Source organism: Clarias gariepinus, chromosome 17, assembly GCF_024256425.1.
Source record: "Clarias gariepinus isolate MV-2021 ecotype Netherlands chromosome 17, CGAR_prim_01v2, whole genome shotgun sequence".
In the NCBI taxonomy this organism is placed as follows: Eukaryota; Metazoa; Chordata; class Actinopteri; order Siluriformes; family Clariidae; genus Clarias; species Clarias gariepinus.
In genome coordinates, this window is record NC_071116.1 from 15,796,744 (window position 1) to 15,814,792 (window position 18,049).

Below are 18,049 nucleotides of genomic sequence, written 5' to 3' on the forward strand. Positions count from 1 at the left end.
CTTCCGTTCCTCACTTTCCTGAATCTCTCACAGTCATGCAGACTCATACACATGCATATACACAGTCTCATACCCTCTCTTGTCCATCTGTCACTGGTTTTTCAGACGAGGATGTGTGTATGTGCTGTGTGTGCAAGGGACTGAATATTTGTGCATCCTACATGACAAATTGTAAATACTATGAATATTTTTTGAAAAAAAAAGTAATAAAAACCCAGATTTTTCTACTTATCTGATCTTCCAGACATGGGGCCAAATAATAACAAGAAAAGGCCAGGTAGTTTCCCTCCAGCCAACCAGGGCTGATATTGTTTTAAGATGAATAGGTTTGTTTCTTCTGGTCATCTAAAGCGAACACTGTTTAGAACAGTAAAAACAAAAAAAAATGATATGACATGAGACACAAGTCAAGTCTCTAGCCTTAGCTTTGGTCACAAGATGTGGGTAGTGACTAAAAGAATAATGTTGCAAATACTGGCAGCATAAATCAGATCCCTTTACAGAGTTGCTCGGACTGTTATCCATTCCAGCCGAGGAGCTCGACGACTCACAAGAGCCTCCGAGTCACGCTGCTGTTTTGTTGAATTGAGAGCAACCGTAAAAGTGAAGTTCCATCTTTTATGCACCCCTTACAGCTGTATTGTAGACATCCCATTAGTCAGCAACCCAGTGGAGAGAACATACTGTATGCTACAGTTGGCTTGTGAAGGTCTGGGAATCCTCTAGTCTGGTGGCTGATAATGATGAAGTCTAGACTGACCTTTCCTGGATGTAACCACCTCCACCAACCAAAGTGGAACGGCTCCTAATCAATGAGTCTGTTTCTGAGGGATTGTTTGTATTTCGTTATATCTTCAGTCATTAAATTGAAGAGCTTGTAAGGACCGTTGTCACGTTACAGCGTCAGGGTGCCTGGCGTGATCCTGAGCTCAGGTTGCTTGGGTTTCTTCGCACCTCTCTAAGATATAGTCAGGGTCAGGGGTAGCTCAGTGGTTAAGGCATTGGACTATGGTTTGAAAGGTCCCATGTTCAAATCTTACAACTGTCAAGTTGTCCCTGTTGGACCCTTAAGCAAGACCCTTAACCATCAACTGCTTAGATGTATACTGAAATACAATACAAATGTAAGTCCCTCTGGATAAGTAAATAAATATAGTTGATTACCTATAGTATTATAGATACAGTATGTATGCATGGTAACCTCTGATGGACTTCCATCCTATCTTGAGTGCTCCCAGGCTCAATATTATTTTATTACTTTCATATCCAGTGTAATAAAATAACTACTGAAGATTCAGTTCATCTTTTGTCTGCAGTTATCCAAAATCCTATTCTAGGAACTGTTGGTGGAATGCATTAACACACACACTCTCATGCATATTAAAAGTAATTTTGTATAGGCCATCAACCTACCAGGATGCTTTAGGTGCTGGGAGAGGACAAGAGAACATGTGAAACTTACCGTCGGTAACTGGAACTCTGGTATACGGTACGCCAGCAGTACCTGCTGTGCCATCAAGTCAGCTCTGTTTTTGAGAAATATTCCAGGAGGTCGAGCTAGATGTTTAAATTACTTATTGTTAAATAGGATGCATGTGAAAACAGGTAAATTAGTGCAGAGCACGAAACTATGTCTATATTTGCTGAGACTTTGATTGTTGCCCTAACACTTCAGGCATCTGGTGGCGGTGTAATTTATCTTGACAGGTTGTTTACACTTTAGTGTAAACGCTTGAAATTCTCATCGCTCTAATTGCCAGCTTTGTGGGTGTATGGCGCTGTTTACTGTTTGTGGGTGTTTAGTGTTGTTTCGACTCTTCTCTGACTAGAATTGCTTAATTATTAACAGTGGAATAGAAGTGTGATACAGTAATTATCCTAACGAGTTTCTAAACTTGTAATAAAACGCTGTCGTCAGATTTACGACTTGGTGTCTGATTCGAAAAAACAAAAAATATACTTTTTTTTCTTTTTTTTAATGCAAAACAGTCCATGTTGAGCGTTGCCGCAGGCCATAAAAAAATAGCATTGAATTTATTCAGTATGATAAGGTTTAATATTCTTCTGCACAGTATTTACAGTCCAACAGAACTTCTTTCTGTGTGGTTGCATGGTGTTTTGGCAGCATGTTATGGATGTGTATATATAGCCACCTGCAGATGGTTTAGTGTTATTCTCTGCGTGGTGTTTATATTCACTAATATCCGATACCTCTGGCACTGTTCTGTCTCTCCTTCTCTCTCTCTCTCTCTCTCTCTCTCTCTCTCTCTCTCTCTCTCGCGTGCGCATCCTTCAATTCTGGTACAGAGTGTATTTGCATTGAGAGACGATTCTGGGACTCAGGGTGCACAGTCATGCTGGTTTTCATCAAACTCCAGTGGATGTAGGGATTCATGAGGAAAGAACAAGTAGGAAAGAGCGAGCATGTGAAAGAGAGAGGAAGAGAGAGAGAGAGAGAGAGAGAGAGAGAGACCTCAGTAAAACAAAGTGTAGAACCTCGGCACCAGCAGCCATAGCAGCATAGCTTATAGTGCTCCATCAGGAGTGCTTTTAATTTGATAGCACAAGGAGGAGCGGTGAAGCAGAAGCTCCCAGCTGTGGTAATGCACCATAAAGTCTGTTTACATTCACTGCCGGGAAGCTCTCGTTGCCATTCATTGCCCAGCATCTAACGGCTCACGCTATGCTTTGCAGTTGAGATCTGTGCACCATCAAATTTGCAAAACCGCCACAGCCAGGTGGTTACCCCCATGTTATAACAATCTCTTGACTTGGCCACAGTTCCACACCTGCCCGATATATCCGTAAGACATATACAAATCGCCAAATTAAATATTCAAATAAAAAATACATTCAGGTGTTTCTATTACATTTAATTTTATAATCACATTATATAAGAGAAATGAGACGCAGAACATATATTTCATACCTCTAACATGTAACACGATTAAAGATTTAAGGATTAAAATAAAACTTTCACCATTAGACATTCAGACCTGTTCTATTAATGTGATAAGTTAAAAGTAAATTGCAATCGGTTTGGTGCTCTAGGTGTAGGATTTAATGCTCTGCGATAAGTGCAGCCTTTATAATTAACATTTTGCAGAGACCAGTAAAGATGCTCTAAGCAAGGCTGGTTGTCTGCTCCATGTGGGTGGCAACACTTTTCTGTGAATATGTGCAAGTTACATTCCAAATTTATTTCGGGATTAGCCATATGTGATAAAAAGCCATCATTTAACCATAACGTTACTTCGACAGTGCTAGTCTTTGTTACGGAGACATGTTCGAAAGATTGTTCTTAAAAATAATTTCGTTTTTTTTTTTTTTCACAGCACATCCGTGATATTCACACTTCACACCTTTCCTGTTGCACATAATGACAAAAGTGTTGCACACTTCCATTTAGCGGCACAGCCAGGAATTAATACCAGGAAAGATGAGAAAAATATACTAAATAACATCACCGTATGAACTGTAAAATTAAAGTGTGACATGCTGATGGAGTTTGTGTGCCAGTCAGTTTAAGGAGCTTTGATTTAATCATTTACATTTATAACATCAACCAATTAATTAGCATCAAAAGATTTTCTTGTTTTTTTTCCCTGTAAAATACATTTGATGCAAGAAAATTATAGCGATATAAAAAAAAATTTAACTTATAAAACTGGATCCACTTAAGATTTTTCAGCAGCTGTCATCTTTATATCCTTGGGGTCGACGTAGAGCTTTCAAACAGGATGATCCTGATCAGTATATTCAGTATATGTTTCTCACCGTGTGCAGCTGGTAATCAATAAAATTGGTTTAAACAAGCTGAGGGACTCATTCATTTGACATTTTGGGAGGTTAAATATGTAATAGTAATGATTATTTCTTGACCCGTTCTGAACATCATTACAGGGCAATTACTGCTCAGGACAATGTTAACATGTGTATAATCACCTTCCCTGTATGTGTATTATGCTTACAGCCTACTGAGCTGTCCTAAAATATTTCAGTAGTTTCGAACCTGAAATCCTCCATACCGTAGCTTGCACCTCTGCTTTCATTGCAGAATATGATGTAGCAACTTTACTATCCATTTGTTGCATGGAGAATTCTTATTATGCTGCCAGCAAACTTACTACATCAGCGTGTATAATAAAAACCCAATAGGACATTAGAGACTTCGTCAGGCCGCGCCACCATCACCACCACCACTACTATTCCACAATCCCATTCCTGCATCCTCGCAATAAAACATTTCTGTCTGGACTATCTCTCTCTCTCTCCCTCTTTCTCTGCCTCGCTTTTGCTTTTCTAGTGTTGCATCGCTATATTTAATTCTTTATGTGTGTGAAGCAGCAATGAGACCTGACCAGGTATCACTATGGGCCATTACCCCCTAGAAAGCAAGCGAGAGGTGGGGAGGACAGATAGAGTGTAAAGCAAAACAGAAGCAGAAAAGAAAACAGGGCAGAAAGAAAAGTGTACAATTGATTGAAATATAGCAGCAGGGGTTCCTCATAAACCGTGAGGTGAACACTGTATGTGTGTGCCTCTAGTGCAAGCCTGGCTCCAGACATGTAGCCTGGGGGATAGAGTTTGCCTATAAAAGTAAGAAAGTAAGTGTGTGTGTGTGTGTGTGTGTGTGTGTGTGTGTGTGTGTGTGTAAGGAGCAGTCTCAGCGTGGGGGCATCTCAGACTTGGTTTAATAAAGGCAACAGCCAGTGGCTCGCCCTGATTAGGATGGCAAACACACCGGGTGTGCGCACCCCCATCGCCCTGGAGCCTGTGGGTGGCCCACCACGCTAGCCAAACAAACGTGGGCTACAACGCCAGCTTCATTTTCAAGTTAAATTGTGTTCATAGTTTTCGTGTTTCTGCTGCGGTCGGTTCTTCCAAAGATGTTTTTACACAGTAATCTAAGATATTCAAGAATTAAAAAAAAAAAATTAAAAATCTGATTATTTTAAAAACAAACCCTGTCAATAGTATGAACATTTTTATAGCATTTATAGAACATATTTCTTTGATCATACAGTAGAAATCTGACCCCTGGTCTTTTAGGTACACCTGTCTCTTTTCTGCGTCCAGGTTTGAGTGATTCTGCTGACTCCTACCACTGTAAATGGCACTTTTTATGGGCAGGGTAATGATTCTCAAGGGGCAAGTACATCTTCAGCCCTCTGCACTGCAGATATGGCCTGTTCAGGGCTTTTTTTTTTTTCTTTCTTTCTTTTTTTTACCAGGAGCTGGAGCACATTGTACAGCAGTGTTCAACATGAAATGCAGGGCTATGATAAGGGCATCTGTTTTTGTTTGAACTTGTGCTCCATAATTAATAGAATTGGACTATTAAACACTTCTACACAATTGGGAGCTCAGAGCAGACCTCGGTGCTTTGGGGTAAATGAGCCTGTTTTACTGAGAAATAGCTGTCTCAGGAGTCAGTTATATACAGTAACTGATTTAGACTTCAGTCAGCATTAGTGAGGCGTGTTTCTAGTGTAACACTTCAATCTAAGATGAGTTTAATAGTGTCTATATAAATGTTGTCCTAACCCTATGCTGAGGTCTATTTATACAAAATGGTTGTAAATGTACAGATTCAGTGATAGCTGTGTGTGTGTGAGAGAGAGATTTCCAAATTGCCCGAAGTGTGTGAATTTGTGCGCGTTTCTGTCCTGCAATGGATTGGCACCCCGTCCAGGGTGTTTACCGCCTAGTGCCCCGCTATTCCCGAGATAGGCTCCAGGCACACGTGATTCTGTACAGGATAAGCTATATGGAAAATGAGTGAGAGAGAAAGAGTAACGCCTATAAAACTGCTTTGCATCTACTATGTAAAAGATCTGCTTTGCACTCTGCTGCAAAGACCTTTGGTTCTTTGCAGTCATTAAGATTTCCTTCATTTAATGAGAATACTATTTTTGTAGTGCTCTGATTATTACCCACATATTAACAAGCTATTTTCGGGCTCCCTAACTCCCATATCATGATGATCCTTATGGATTCCTGAAAGTAGAGGAAGCAATTCACAGAAATATGTCTTATAAGCAGTTGGTTACCTGTTTTGAGTGATAGTAGAGAATGCAAGACATACTAAAGCTATTTAATTTCTGCCTAGTTTTGATTTCAAAATAATATGAGCTCTTAATGAGTAATGATTTTTTTTTTTTCCAAGTATGTTCATTTTTTAAAATCCAGGGAAAAAAAACACTCCAGGGGTTAGAGTAAGTGCGTCCTTTGGCTGTAGGTTATGATCCAGAGCTGAGAGGGCATGAAGGGGGAGAGATAAACGTAGTCATGGCCTCCAGGGTGCACTGTGGCTGGGAAGAGGAGGGAGGACGAGTGGCTGGTGCGGTCGAGGAGAGCCATACAAGCCCAGGGGGAGCGCAGAATGTCTGTGTGCTCTGCGCAAGCCTGTTTAGTATTCACCTCACGCCGGCTGAAGGGAGCCGCATTAAATTGGGATCAGGCAGATTAGAGTCTAATATAGCGGGCTATTAAAGGCTGCAAATGAGAGCGGTGGGTTACAGCCGGAGCAGGATCTCCTCACCCAGCTGCAATGCCTCTATAGCCCGAGACTCATAGCACATACACGCAGTAGCTATGCACACATGTGCATATGCTTTTTTTAACGTACAATCATGGGTTTTTACAGCGCCAGGTCAGCCTAGTTCTGCAAAATCTTCCAATGTAATACATAAATTTTTTAGTATGTGAAAATTATACACAATCTACATTATTTCAAATCTCAAGATGATAAAATCACCATATAAAGTTAAATATCCCTTTTTAATGGTTCACAAAAAAAAAATCCACTAAGCATGACAAATTACAAATTAAGGATCACATTTATTACTGTATTCCAGATCTAATGGTTTGTCTAAGTTTTACCTGGTTAAGTTTGTAATACTGCAAATCATCTATCTATCTATCTATCTATCTATCTATCTATCTATATACATATATATAAGTATATATATATATATATATATATATATATATATATATATATATATATATATATATATATATATTTATTTATTTATTTTTTTTTTATATATAAATATTTCAAGTAATAAGATGGGAAATACTAGTACTGTTGAACTAAATTGCATTACAAGGCCAGGTGGGTTCCAGATATTAAGCAGGCAAGCGTGTCCTGAAAACAGTTAAGAACTGGCTAATTTGATTATTATTTTAGAGAGACAAGCTGGTCAATGCACTTACCCTCAATTTCTGTATGAGTGTTGCTAAAAGCTGAAAAGTATCATCAAGTTATTTGGCCTTAAAAAGATAGCAGTTTGAAATCTGACTGAACCATGTCAGCCTCCCGCCTTTCATACAATATCAAGTATATGATGCTGTAACAATCATTTTTAGTAACTGGCCTTATAGTTAGTGTACAGCTTATAACAGATGTTACAGCACATTCTTTAAAATGTTATAACACTGTTTATAAATTATCTTAAGTTACATAAGACTCCTCAAAAAGAGTCGAAGAAAATGTCTGCTAAACACCGTGACGCATTGTTATGAAAGGTTTCTGCACTAGTGTCATTATATTCAGTGCAGCCTTTGAAATGTTTGGAGGACAAGGATGAGAGTGAGCCAGAAAAGAATAGGAAGCTAGCAGGATCAATGCAAAATAAGTTACCATGACAACAATGCCGTAAACAGAGTTACACATTGGGTGGTGATAGTGTGAAGTCATATGTTTACAATTTTGTTTAGAATTCATATCATGATAATTATCTATAGACATAATGATAAGTATTATTATTATAAAAATATTATTATTATTATTATTATTATTATTATTATTATAAGTATTAATATTATGATTATATACTTTTTTAATCATAGTTTGGCTATGTTTGGCAAAAAATACATTCTTGAACAGTAGAATATATAGAGCTACCTACTGTCACTGTTTTTCTTTTTTATATATATATATATCCATGTGTGATGGACAACAAAAAATATGTTACTCTAGGTGTGAATACATGTATGTGTACATGACCTGCCATCCATGGTTCAATATGCTAAAAAAACATATTATACATTATATTTACACTTATCATGGCAATAACTAAAATATAAACGTAACACTTTTATGTAACGAGACATCAAGTATGTCGACAGCATATGACATTAACATTGCCTGGTAACATCTGTGTCAGTAATATATTACAAAAAGTGTTATCAATCAATATTCTTTCCTTTCACTGTAAACTTTTTTTGCACTTCATAAATAATATGCTGTATATATATAGACCAACACATTCCAAACTTTTGCCACAAAGCTTTTCTATTTCCCTTCTCTGGAACAAAGGGTTAGAAACCTGTTCTAGCATGATAGTGTCCCTGTGCACAAAGCAAGGTCCATGAAGACATGGTTTACCTATAAGGACAAGAAGAATTTGAGTGTTTTGCACAGAGCATTGACCTCAACCCCAGTCAACTGCAATACTCATATTACATGGTGATATTTTCCCCTAACATCAGCTCTGGTGGATTAGTAACTATTGTTTAAAGATTTGGTAGAAGCCATCATAGAAGATCAAGGTTATTATAACAGCGAGGCAGGTACTAAATCTTGAATGGGATGTTCACTTTGAACATATACATACTGTAAAAGTGTGATGTTCAGGTGTCCACAGACTTTTGGTAATATAGTACATCTGTGGCCAAAATTTTGAGAATGACACAATTATAATTTTCACAAAGTCTGCTGCGCCAGTGTTTTTACATCTTTTTGCAAGATGTAACAATGGTATACCAAGGAATAATTACAAGCATTTCATAATTGTCAATGGTTTTATTGGCAATTACATTAAGTTTAAGCGAAGAGTCAATATTTGCAGTCTTTTTCAAGACCTCTGCAATTCACCCTTGCATGCTGTCAATCAACTTCTGGGCCACATCCTGTCTGATGGCAGTTTATTCTTGCATAACCAATGCTTGAAGTTTGTCAGAATTTGTTCCACAAGTTCTCAGTGTGAGTAAGATCTGGGAAGATTCCTCGCCATGGACCCAAAATTTTGATGCTTTCTTCCCCAAGCCACTTGGCCTTTGCCTTCACTTTGCCTTATGTCATGGTGCTTTATCATGCAGGAGAAGGTATTGTTCGTCACCAGACTTTTTTTGCATAGTTGGCAGAAGTTGCTCTTGGAGGATGTTTTTGTACCATACTTTATTCATGGCTGTGTTCTTAAGCAAAATTGTAAAAAGCCCACTCCCCGGGCCCAGAAGCAACCCCACATATGAATGGTCTTAGGATACTTTACTGTTGACATGACAAACGGCTAATAGTAGTGCTCACCTTCATACATTTTAAGAAGGGCAGCAAAGAAGCCACTTCTCTCCAAGAAAAACAACAGGGACAGACTAATATTTTGCAGAAGATACAAGGATTGGACTGTTTTCCCATTGTTTGAGGCATCCGGAAAAAAGCTTGTCCGGAGAATGTGAGCAGTACCATCCGTCCTGTGTCAGGCCAAAGGCATTCTGAGACCATTAATGTATAACAAAGTTGCTTGGGAAACAAAACATCAAAAAAGTTTTGTTCATGGCCAGGAAACCTCCCAGACTTTAATCCCATTCAGGACTTGGGCTGTGAGAAAATGGGCTGCCATCAGTCAGGATGTGCCACAGTATTTGATTGACAGCATGCCGGGGAAAATTGCAGAGGTCTTAAAAATTGAGGGGTTAACACTGCAAATATCGACTCTTTGCATAAACTGAATGTAATTGTCAGTAAACGCCTTTGACACCTATGAAATGTTAGTAATTACTTAGTGGTAATAGTAACATCTCAACAACAATGAAAAAACACTGAAGCAGCAGACTTTGTGAAATTAATGAACTTTATGAATATTTGTGTGATTCTCAAAACTTTTGGCCCCAGCTATATTTTATGCAGTGTTATGTATGACTCTGGATTTATTACGATTAAGGTTGTGTATGTTTGTTCTAAACGCCCAGTTACTGTAAAAAAAATGGGTCATGCAGGATATTTATCCCAATTTCAATCTCTATTTCACTGTACTTTCCCCTGAAGTAAGTTAGTTACAGTGCTTATACCCAGTTAAAACTTTAAATACAGGGACCTGAAAGGGCAACTGTTAAGAAAATCAACATATATCAGAGAAATGGTTGATTGTAGGCCAGTGATCCTGTTCTTGTGCTGGTGTTGATTATGCACATTATGCACAGAAATTTCGAAAAACCATATGTAATCATGGTACAATCCCAAAATAAACTGTGCTGGGTCTACACGATGTGACATTAAATCAACATTTAATGTAATATTAACATTGCATGCAATTTAATATGGTCTCATTAAAATATAGTTATTGTTTGCGGTTTTTCCAGTTTGTATGTTCAATGTACTATTCAAAGATTTCATAACTGATTCTTAAGATTAATACATTTCAGTCAGGGTACTGTATTTGATTTAATCCACAGCATATGACAGCAACCACAGTGCTGGAACATTTTGAAGAGGAGCTGGTCCATGTTTGTATATGCATATTTGGCTTGAAATGGCAAACATTTTAGATTGACATGGAAACTTTCTGGTTGCAAACAACATTTTGGGTCTGACCTGCCCTCTTGTGGATATATAATCATCAACTGCATGCACAAAAAAACAGATGTCACGTGGACATGAAAAAAATTCACAAATAAACTTGTACAAATGTTACATACACCATTTTCAAAAGATATGGTATTTTATGAGTACATGAAATGTCTCCTTTTGAAAGGTAGAAGTCCTGTCATTAGTAGTGTGATATTGCTACATCCCACCTACTCTCTTTCAACCTCTCTTTCTCTGTTCCCCATAGACACCCATTGTTCCCACTGCTGGCTTTGCTGTTTGAGAAGTGTGAGCAGGCCACACAGGGCTCAGAGTGCATCACCTCAGCCAGCTTCGATGTCGATATTGAGAATTTTGTGCACCAGCAGGAGCAAGAGCGCAAGCCTTTCTTCAGCGAGGACCCAGAACTCGATAACCTGGTACCTATCTTAATCCATAATTATGATAGGGCTTTATGTTTGCTTGCACATCTGTACACCTCTGTGTATCTTTTTCAAAATCTGTTTACTGTTGCTTTACTGCTATTTTTTAGTACAACTACAGCACCCCCTGCTGGTAGAGGCAATCAGGCTTATGACAGAACTTTACTCATTTTAATTCAATATTCCTTTAAAGCCCTAATTCTCATTCTCTCTCGCTCACCACCTCCTCTCTCTCCTGCCTGACAGCTAGCAGTAATTAGAAATTAGGCAAATGAGAAAGTGGGGGAAAGGTCAATGCTTGTCATTACCAGGGCTCTCGGCCGACTAGTGAAGCTCAGTCAATTAACTCTGCATCTGTGTGCTTTACGACGGGCCGGTGGCACTGGGCCTCCTTCCTCGCCACGCTTACACCAGGCAGAAGATGGCATGGCGCCCTGACGGAACGAGCTGCAGTAATTGACAGATTTATCTCTTCCTGGGCAAAGCGCTTTTTAGCCCATTTAGTTGTCCTTGAGTGCTGACTTTGAAGCCACACGATCTGTGAGAACAGGGAGTTGGGCATGCATTTTTTTTTTGTTAGTATTCACACTCAAGTGAAAGAAAAGGAATAATAAAGAAAATATCTCAACAGATTTTTTGATAGAAGACTGCATGTACTAAAGCAAAGCAGCCAGAGCCTTACAAACCAGATTTCATTGTGTAATCAGTATTTCACCTGCCTTAGGCTCATTTGTTTGAACACTATACCTTTTTTAAGTAAAAAGAGAACTTGAATAACAGAACACCATAACTTTCAGCCATCAAGCTTCCATGTAAATGTGTGGAAAAAAAGACAATCATTCAGTTTTTCTGCACTGTGCTTAATACTTTAAGAGTGAATCAAAATGTTTTTGGTTGACAGCTTGATTATGTCTGGGATCAGTTCATCTGACTACAACATACACACGTTTCAGCCCCTTTATATACTGTACGTTGTTGTTGTTGTTGTTGTTAGACTTTTGGCTGCTTCTGTTGAGGGGTTGCCACAGCAGACCAACTGATCCTGTGCTCAAATTGGCACAGGTTTTTACGCCGGATGCCCTTCCTGACTTAACCCGCCCAGGCTTTTATCCAGGCTTGGGACTGGCTCTGCAACCAGTGGCTGGGGTTTGAGCATTGGATAGGAAGCGAACTCAGGCCTTTTGCATGGTAGGCGAGAAACCTACCATTGAGCCACCAATGCTCCTTAGCACCTTTATATAGGACTCAGTCGTATTGTTATTTGAACTGAAATGGTAACCTTACAAAAACATGTTCTTACTTCACATTCAGAATCCAAATTGGACCTTATAACAATAATAAAAGTGGCAGCTCGGTGGTGGTTAGCACGATTCCTGCCTCAGGTCTGTGTGCATGGAGTTTGCATGTTTTCCTTGTGCTTGGTACTCCTATTTTCTCCCACTGTCCAAAAACATGACACCCTAAGTCTCCTGGGATAGGTTCTAGGCCCCTGCGATCCTGTACAGACTAAGCAGTATAGAAGATTAATGAATAAAAAAAAATATAATTTACTTTTTTACACAAACATACTGTTCATGCCGTACATTTATGTTATAGCTGGAAACTGCATGGTTCTGTTTAGACATTTCTAATAAACCACTGGTGTGTGTCGCAGATGGTGAAGGCCATCCAGGTGTTACGGATCCACCTGCTAGAGCTGGAAAAGGTGAACGAGCTCTGTAAAGATTTCTGCAATCGCTACATCACTTGCCTCAAGACTAAGATGCACAGTGACAATCTGCTACGCAATGACCTGGGGGGTCCGTATTCACCGTCACACACCAGCCTTCAGCAGGTAACACGCAAACATGAGGGCGTTTCGAGAAGATCTTCTTTAACTTTACACTCAACTTCTCAACCTTCACATTCTTTCTGCTTTCTCTGACTTTTCAGGATATGATGCAGACTTCCTCGTCCTCACTGTCATCTGTCTCCAGCTCTGTTAACTCTTCAGGCATTGCAGCCTGCTCTTTGCCCCAGAGCAATGTCAACATGACCAGCATCAACTCACAGGTGGTGTCAGGTAAGATAACTAGCAGAAAACCTGTCTATGTTTAAATGAAAGAGAAGAAAGAAAGCCAGACGTGGCTAGAGAAAGAGAAGTGTGCAAGAAATGGGATTTAAAAACAAATCAATTTCAAATGAAATATTCTAATTTTTTTATTTCAGACATGAGTACAAAGCAATTCACAAAACATGCCCCAGGATGAGTGGCTGCATGGTATAAGCATCTGTCTAAATCAATCACACCTGCTCAGTTTCACTAAGAACCATTTTAAACTCTTATATTAATAGCTGATATGATAATGCTTTCCCAACTTTCCCCGCTGAATAAATATAAACTAAATTAAACAAATACATTTAACACAAAAGGTTTTGCTTGATGGAGTTTTCTATTTATTTCAATTTCAGCTGTATGTGTATACCACTTTAAATAATAGGTAGAAATCAGGACACCTAATGAGCAGCCTGTTGTGTTAGTGGCAAGGAAAAAAACCCTGAAACAGCATAATTATGAAAGCTTAAAGGAAAAAAGAATGTCCTTTAGCATTTCAGCTGCAGTTTTTGCAAGGTTTAGAGGAAACAAGTAATAATATTGCAACTATAATACCACCTAGGTTCGGGTTCGATTCTCATCTCAGGCATTGTGTCATGGAGTTTGGATGTTCTTCCTGTGCTTAGTGGGTTTCCTCCAGGTACTCCGGTTTCCCCCACAGTTTAAAGACATGCAGATTAATTGGCATTCTCAAATTGTCCATAGTGCATGAATACACATGAGAAAGTTAACTGGTGGTTCTACCACAGTTGTAAAAATGTGAATAAATACAATAGCCTCCACAGTCCCCATTCAGACTGCAGATGTTCCTAGATGGATGGAAATAAACAACATTTAGGTTTCCCTGAAACTAGGCTAAGACTTCAGCATAAACTGATAATGTAGTGTTGATTTTTAGGACATTAATGTGGGACCATCATCAGCAGCAAAAATTGAGCCACAAGTGCTGAGGTCCTAACAGAAACATGATTAAGACAAATCAGGGAGATGGGTGATTTATTTTAGGGACATTCGGGTGATTTGGGTTAATTTTTACAGATTTTCTCCTTAATTTAGTCATGTGGAATTCACTGTCATTAGGGCACTACCGCATCAAGGCTACTACTAGAAGTCAGGAAGGGCTGAAGACTGTCATGTGTTTTCTCTGAACTACATGATGCCAGAGAAATCTTTTTAAACTGCTTACTCATGCACCGTTGGGAGCGACGTAACACACTCGGAGGACAGCGCTATCTGCTCTTTCCACTTGCGTGAGCTCACAGATGCTCTTGACTGGCTTAGAGCCGCAAATAATGTGACAGCGCTAATGCCGCCAATCCCTCCTCTTTGAGAAAGCTCGGCCAATCAGATCTCTCTAGGCCAATCAGCTTTCTCAAGGCCCTTCGAGTGCAGGAGGCTACAACATCACCGGGAAATCAAATTCACGTTTTTTACATAAGGGCGAGCACTTTACAACTTTACCAAATTTGTATTAATTTACCTATATAATAATCTTATATATTCCCATAGTTTGTGATGAATAGTTGTTTGTTTCTACATGAAAATAGATTTTGAGATGGGTTTCAAACAGAATTACGCCGCTTTATTTTCCCAGGGTTTAGTAAAGGTGGATCATTTTTTTACCATTAAGACAGGGGGAGTGTTAAGACTACCCAAGGTTTAAGCAGACCAGGATTTGGTGTTGTAAAAAGGTTTATGCCATTTCCTTGCAGTTTCAAGGCTGATATTGATCACTAGTTAAATATCGAATGCCAGAAGGTAGATACCAGTTTGAAGTCCTGAATGGTTGTGTCATTGTCAGGAGTAAAACTCACTCCGGAGCTCTCGATGGCCCTTAGGATTGAATTTTTGTTAGACATTAACAAGAATTACATGATCTTTGCTTATTACACATTCCTCAGTGTGATGCACTGTGTGTGTGTGTGTGTGTGTGTGTGTGTGTGTGTGTGTGTGTGTGTGTGTGTGTGTAAATGCTTTCTGCAGGTGGGGCCCTGTATCAGCCGGTTGCTATGGTGACTTCTCAAGGGCAGGTGTTAACCCAGACTCTACAGCAGGGGACCATCCAGCTTCAGAACACACAGGTGAGAAAAGCACTACACACAAACACACACACACACACACACACACACACACACACACACACACACACACACACACACACACACCTTTTGAGTATGTAATATATATGAGTAATATTTAAAGAATTCCACGATCCTGGATCTGAGTCTAATTTAGATGCTGCTTTCACACATTCAGTGTTTTTTACAAGAAGTTTCTATATAATACTATTTCACAGTCTTGTTTAGATCACAGTTAAAGATCATGCCAACTGACCTAATCCGGCCCTATTAAAATGCATGTTCAGAGGGGTGGTGTAAACATCTTATAATCCGTTATATTTTAATGTAGGCAACATGTAGATTTTCCTAAAGCTCTAAAGATCCCTTTGTACAAGCATCCTGTTTAAAAATGGCAGCAGCAGTATGTGGTACTGAGATTGCTACTTAATTAGAAAGAAGAGGGGAAACTAAAAAAAATATTGAATATTGAAAAAAATATATTGTTCCCATGACTACCTGTGTTGAATCAATTGAAAGTTCTCATAGTTGGAAAAAGCTTCTTCTTCCTTCAGATTAAATGCTTCAATGCAAGCAGAACAATTTTGCACAGGTCAAAAATGTTATATTTTGTTGAATGCTTTTAGCATGTAAACACACAGCTTATCAGATCAGCATGCGCGTGAACAGTCAGACTGAAATTTATAACTAGAATGATTTCAGTTTGATTAAGAAATGTTGTCCATTAACCACTTGGCAATGCTAAGGGTAATAACCATATATATATGGACAGTTTGCCAATAAAGACGTTATATATGCCCGATGCTAAGACTGATGCTGCTGTAAACTGAAGATCTCATGATCCTTAACAGTCTTTGTAATTAAAAAGGTTTTGGGTGTGAAAAAAACTCAACACTATTCGCTCTTCATGTGGTTTATCAATTATAACAAATCTGTGGTTGAGTTATTCATTAATTAATGAATTTATTTTAAATTACACAAAATCCACACTTATATAACCCAAATAATTCAAACTAAATATTTTTAGCCATTTGTGCTTTTTAACATCGCAGTGAATCAAAGAAAACATGCACAAACTATAGCAGCAAGCGACTATAGCTTACAAACGAGTACTGTTTTGTAAGTCCAATTTGTTTGTAAGTCCAACAATCATTTTCTGGGTACTGGGATACTAACACCATTGGCTACACACAGTATATTACAGTCCAGTTTTCTTTAGAACCGTGCCGATACTGCCGAACAATTCATGTTAAAAGAACAAGCGATGTCTGCCTTCTTTTTACCTTGCTCCATTCTCTTAATTATTTTCTCTTTCATCGTTATTGCTTGGCACTTATTTGCAGTACCAGCTTCATCATCACTGATTTTACACCTCCTTTTGGATATTCCAGACTTGTCCCACACTTGCAGAGGATGCACGCTGCACGGGCATGACAATGTATGCCAGACATGTGATCTACCTTCTGCAAATGAACAGGCATGAACACATGTTCATATCTTTGAACGGCCGTAACTCGAGTGTTCATATGTAGGGGATCTACTGTATTTATCTGTTGCAATATGTATTGCAAAAACTGTTAAAATCTCATTTGGCTGTCAAGCTGTTTATATGTTCTACAGAATGTGTTCTTTGTGATTTAGCTAAAAAACTCTGATAAACTGTAAGAAAGACAGAATCCAATTTTGTCTTGTTTTGAGTAAAACTCTACATTGTCTGTATTGAAAACGGCTAGCTTGCTTAGTTGTTAGCCCCTGTCATCAGCTAACTAAGCATAATGAACTGCACCTGTCATTTTGCAATGCTAGATTTTTCTATGCTAAATGTTGCCTTGTATTCCACTCTTCAGCTAGCGAAGCTACTCCATGTTTGTTGCAGTTATCTCCTCTCCAAGTTTTGCTGCATAAGATTCTCCATCAGTAATAGATATCATTCTACAACAGTTGGTTCTAGAGCAGATGGCTGTTTGTATTTGTTTGGGAGAGAGTGTTTAGAGCAGCAGACAAGTGAGAGAGACTTTTCTCAGACATTCGTAGTTGGGGTGAGTACCCGGGCCACACAGTCTTCACTACACATATGCTGGGAAAAAATCTCAATCCGTAACTACGACGCCAACGAGCTCTCAGTAATGACAGCCCTGCGTGGAGCCTCCAATTAATTCACCCTGCTTCCTGGAGCACACACTCCAAGAACTGAGGCGCGCGCGTGTGTGTGTGTATGTATGTACGTGTGTGTATGTATGTGGGGGAGGGAATGAAGTCACATGACACCCAGCTGCAAATATAATGTGGAGTTTTTTTTAAGCTTTATTTATTTATTTATTTATTTCAAAATCAGCAGGAAGCTTTAGGTTTTTTTTATTTTTTTAACTTTCTGTTGCTGCAGTGGCTTATTTGATTATTTATCGGAATGTAAAGCTGGGATGGATTGCACATCTGAGAGTGCTCTGAAATGTTAATACTCCACATTGGCCGAGGACAATACTGTATCTGGGGCAAAAATCGCATAATTATATTTAACTCATTTGAATGTGTCCTGTTTAGATAAATAACTGATTGTAAGTCATTTGAATATATGCATGCACACACACACACACCCACACACACACATGCACATAAAATACATAAACGCACACGTGCTTATCCTTCCTTTGTGTTTACTGCCTGTAGCTGGCTGCATGTCCTGTTTCAGTGATGTAGGTATGAGGTTGGATTTAAAGGAGATTTGTCATTGCCACTCTTTGTGATGAAAGGCCTCCATAAACGCTCGCTCCTTCCACGCCTTTAATTTTAGGTATCATTACTCCGATTGCGTTGCTATGGTGACCGAGGGCATTTCTGCCCCTGCCAAAGGAACTGCAAG

General features: G+C 38.9%; 1 protein-coding gene across 2 annotated transcripts in view; it reads left to right on the plus strand.

Moving 5' to 3' along the window:
- Positions 1-18,049, plus strand: part of LOC128505403 (homeobox protein PKNOX2-like) — an 85,357-nt gene that overhangs the window by 55,805 nt on the left and 11,503 nt on the right. For both annotated transcript variants that reach the window (XM_053475791.1, XM_053475788.1), the window contains exons 5-8: positions 10,842-11,013; positions 12,671-12,850; positions 12,949-13,078; positions 15,095-15,192. In XM_053475791.1, the coding sequence (XP_053331766.1) occupies positions 10,842-11,013; positions 12,671-12,850; positions 12,949-13,078; positions 15,095-15,192 (580 nt within the window). The remainder of the gene's footprint in view (positions 1-10,841; positions 11,014-12,670; positions 12,851-12,948; positions 13,079-15,094; positions 15,193-18,049) is intronic.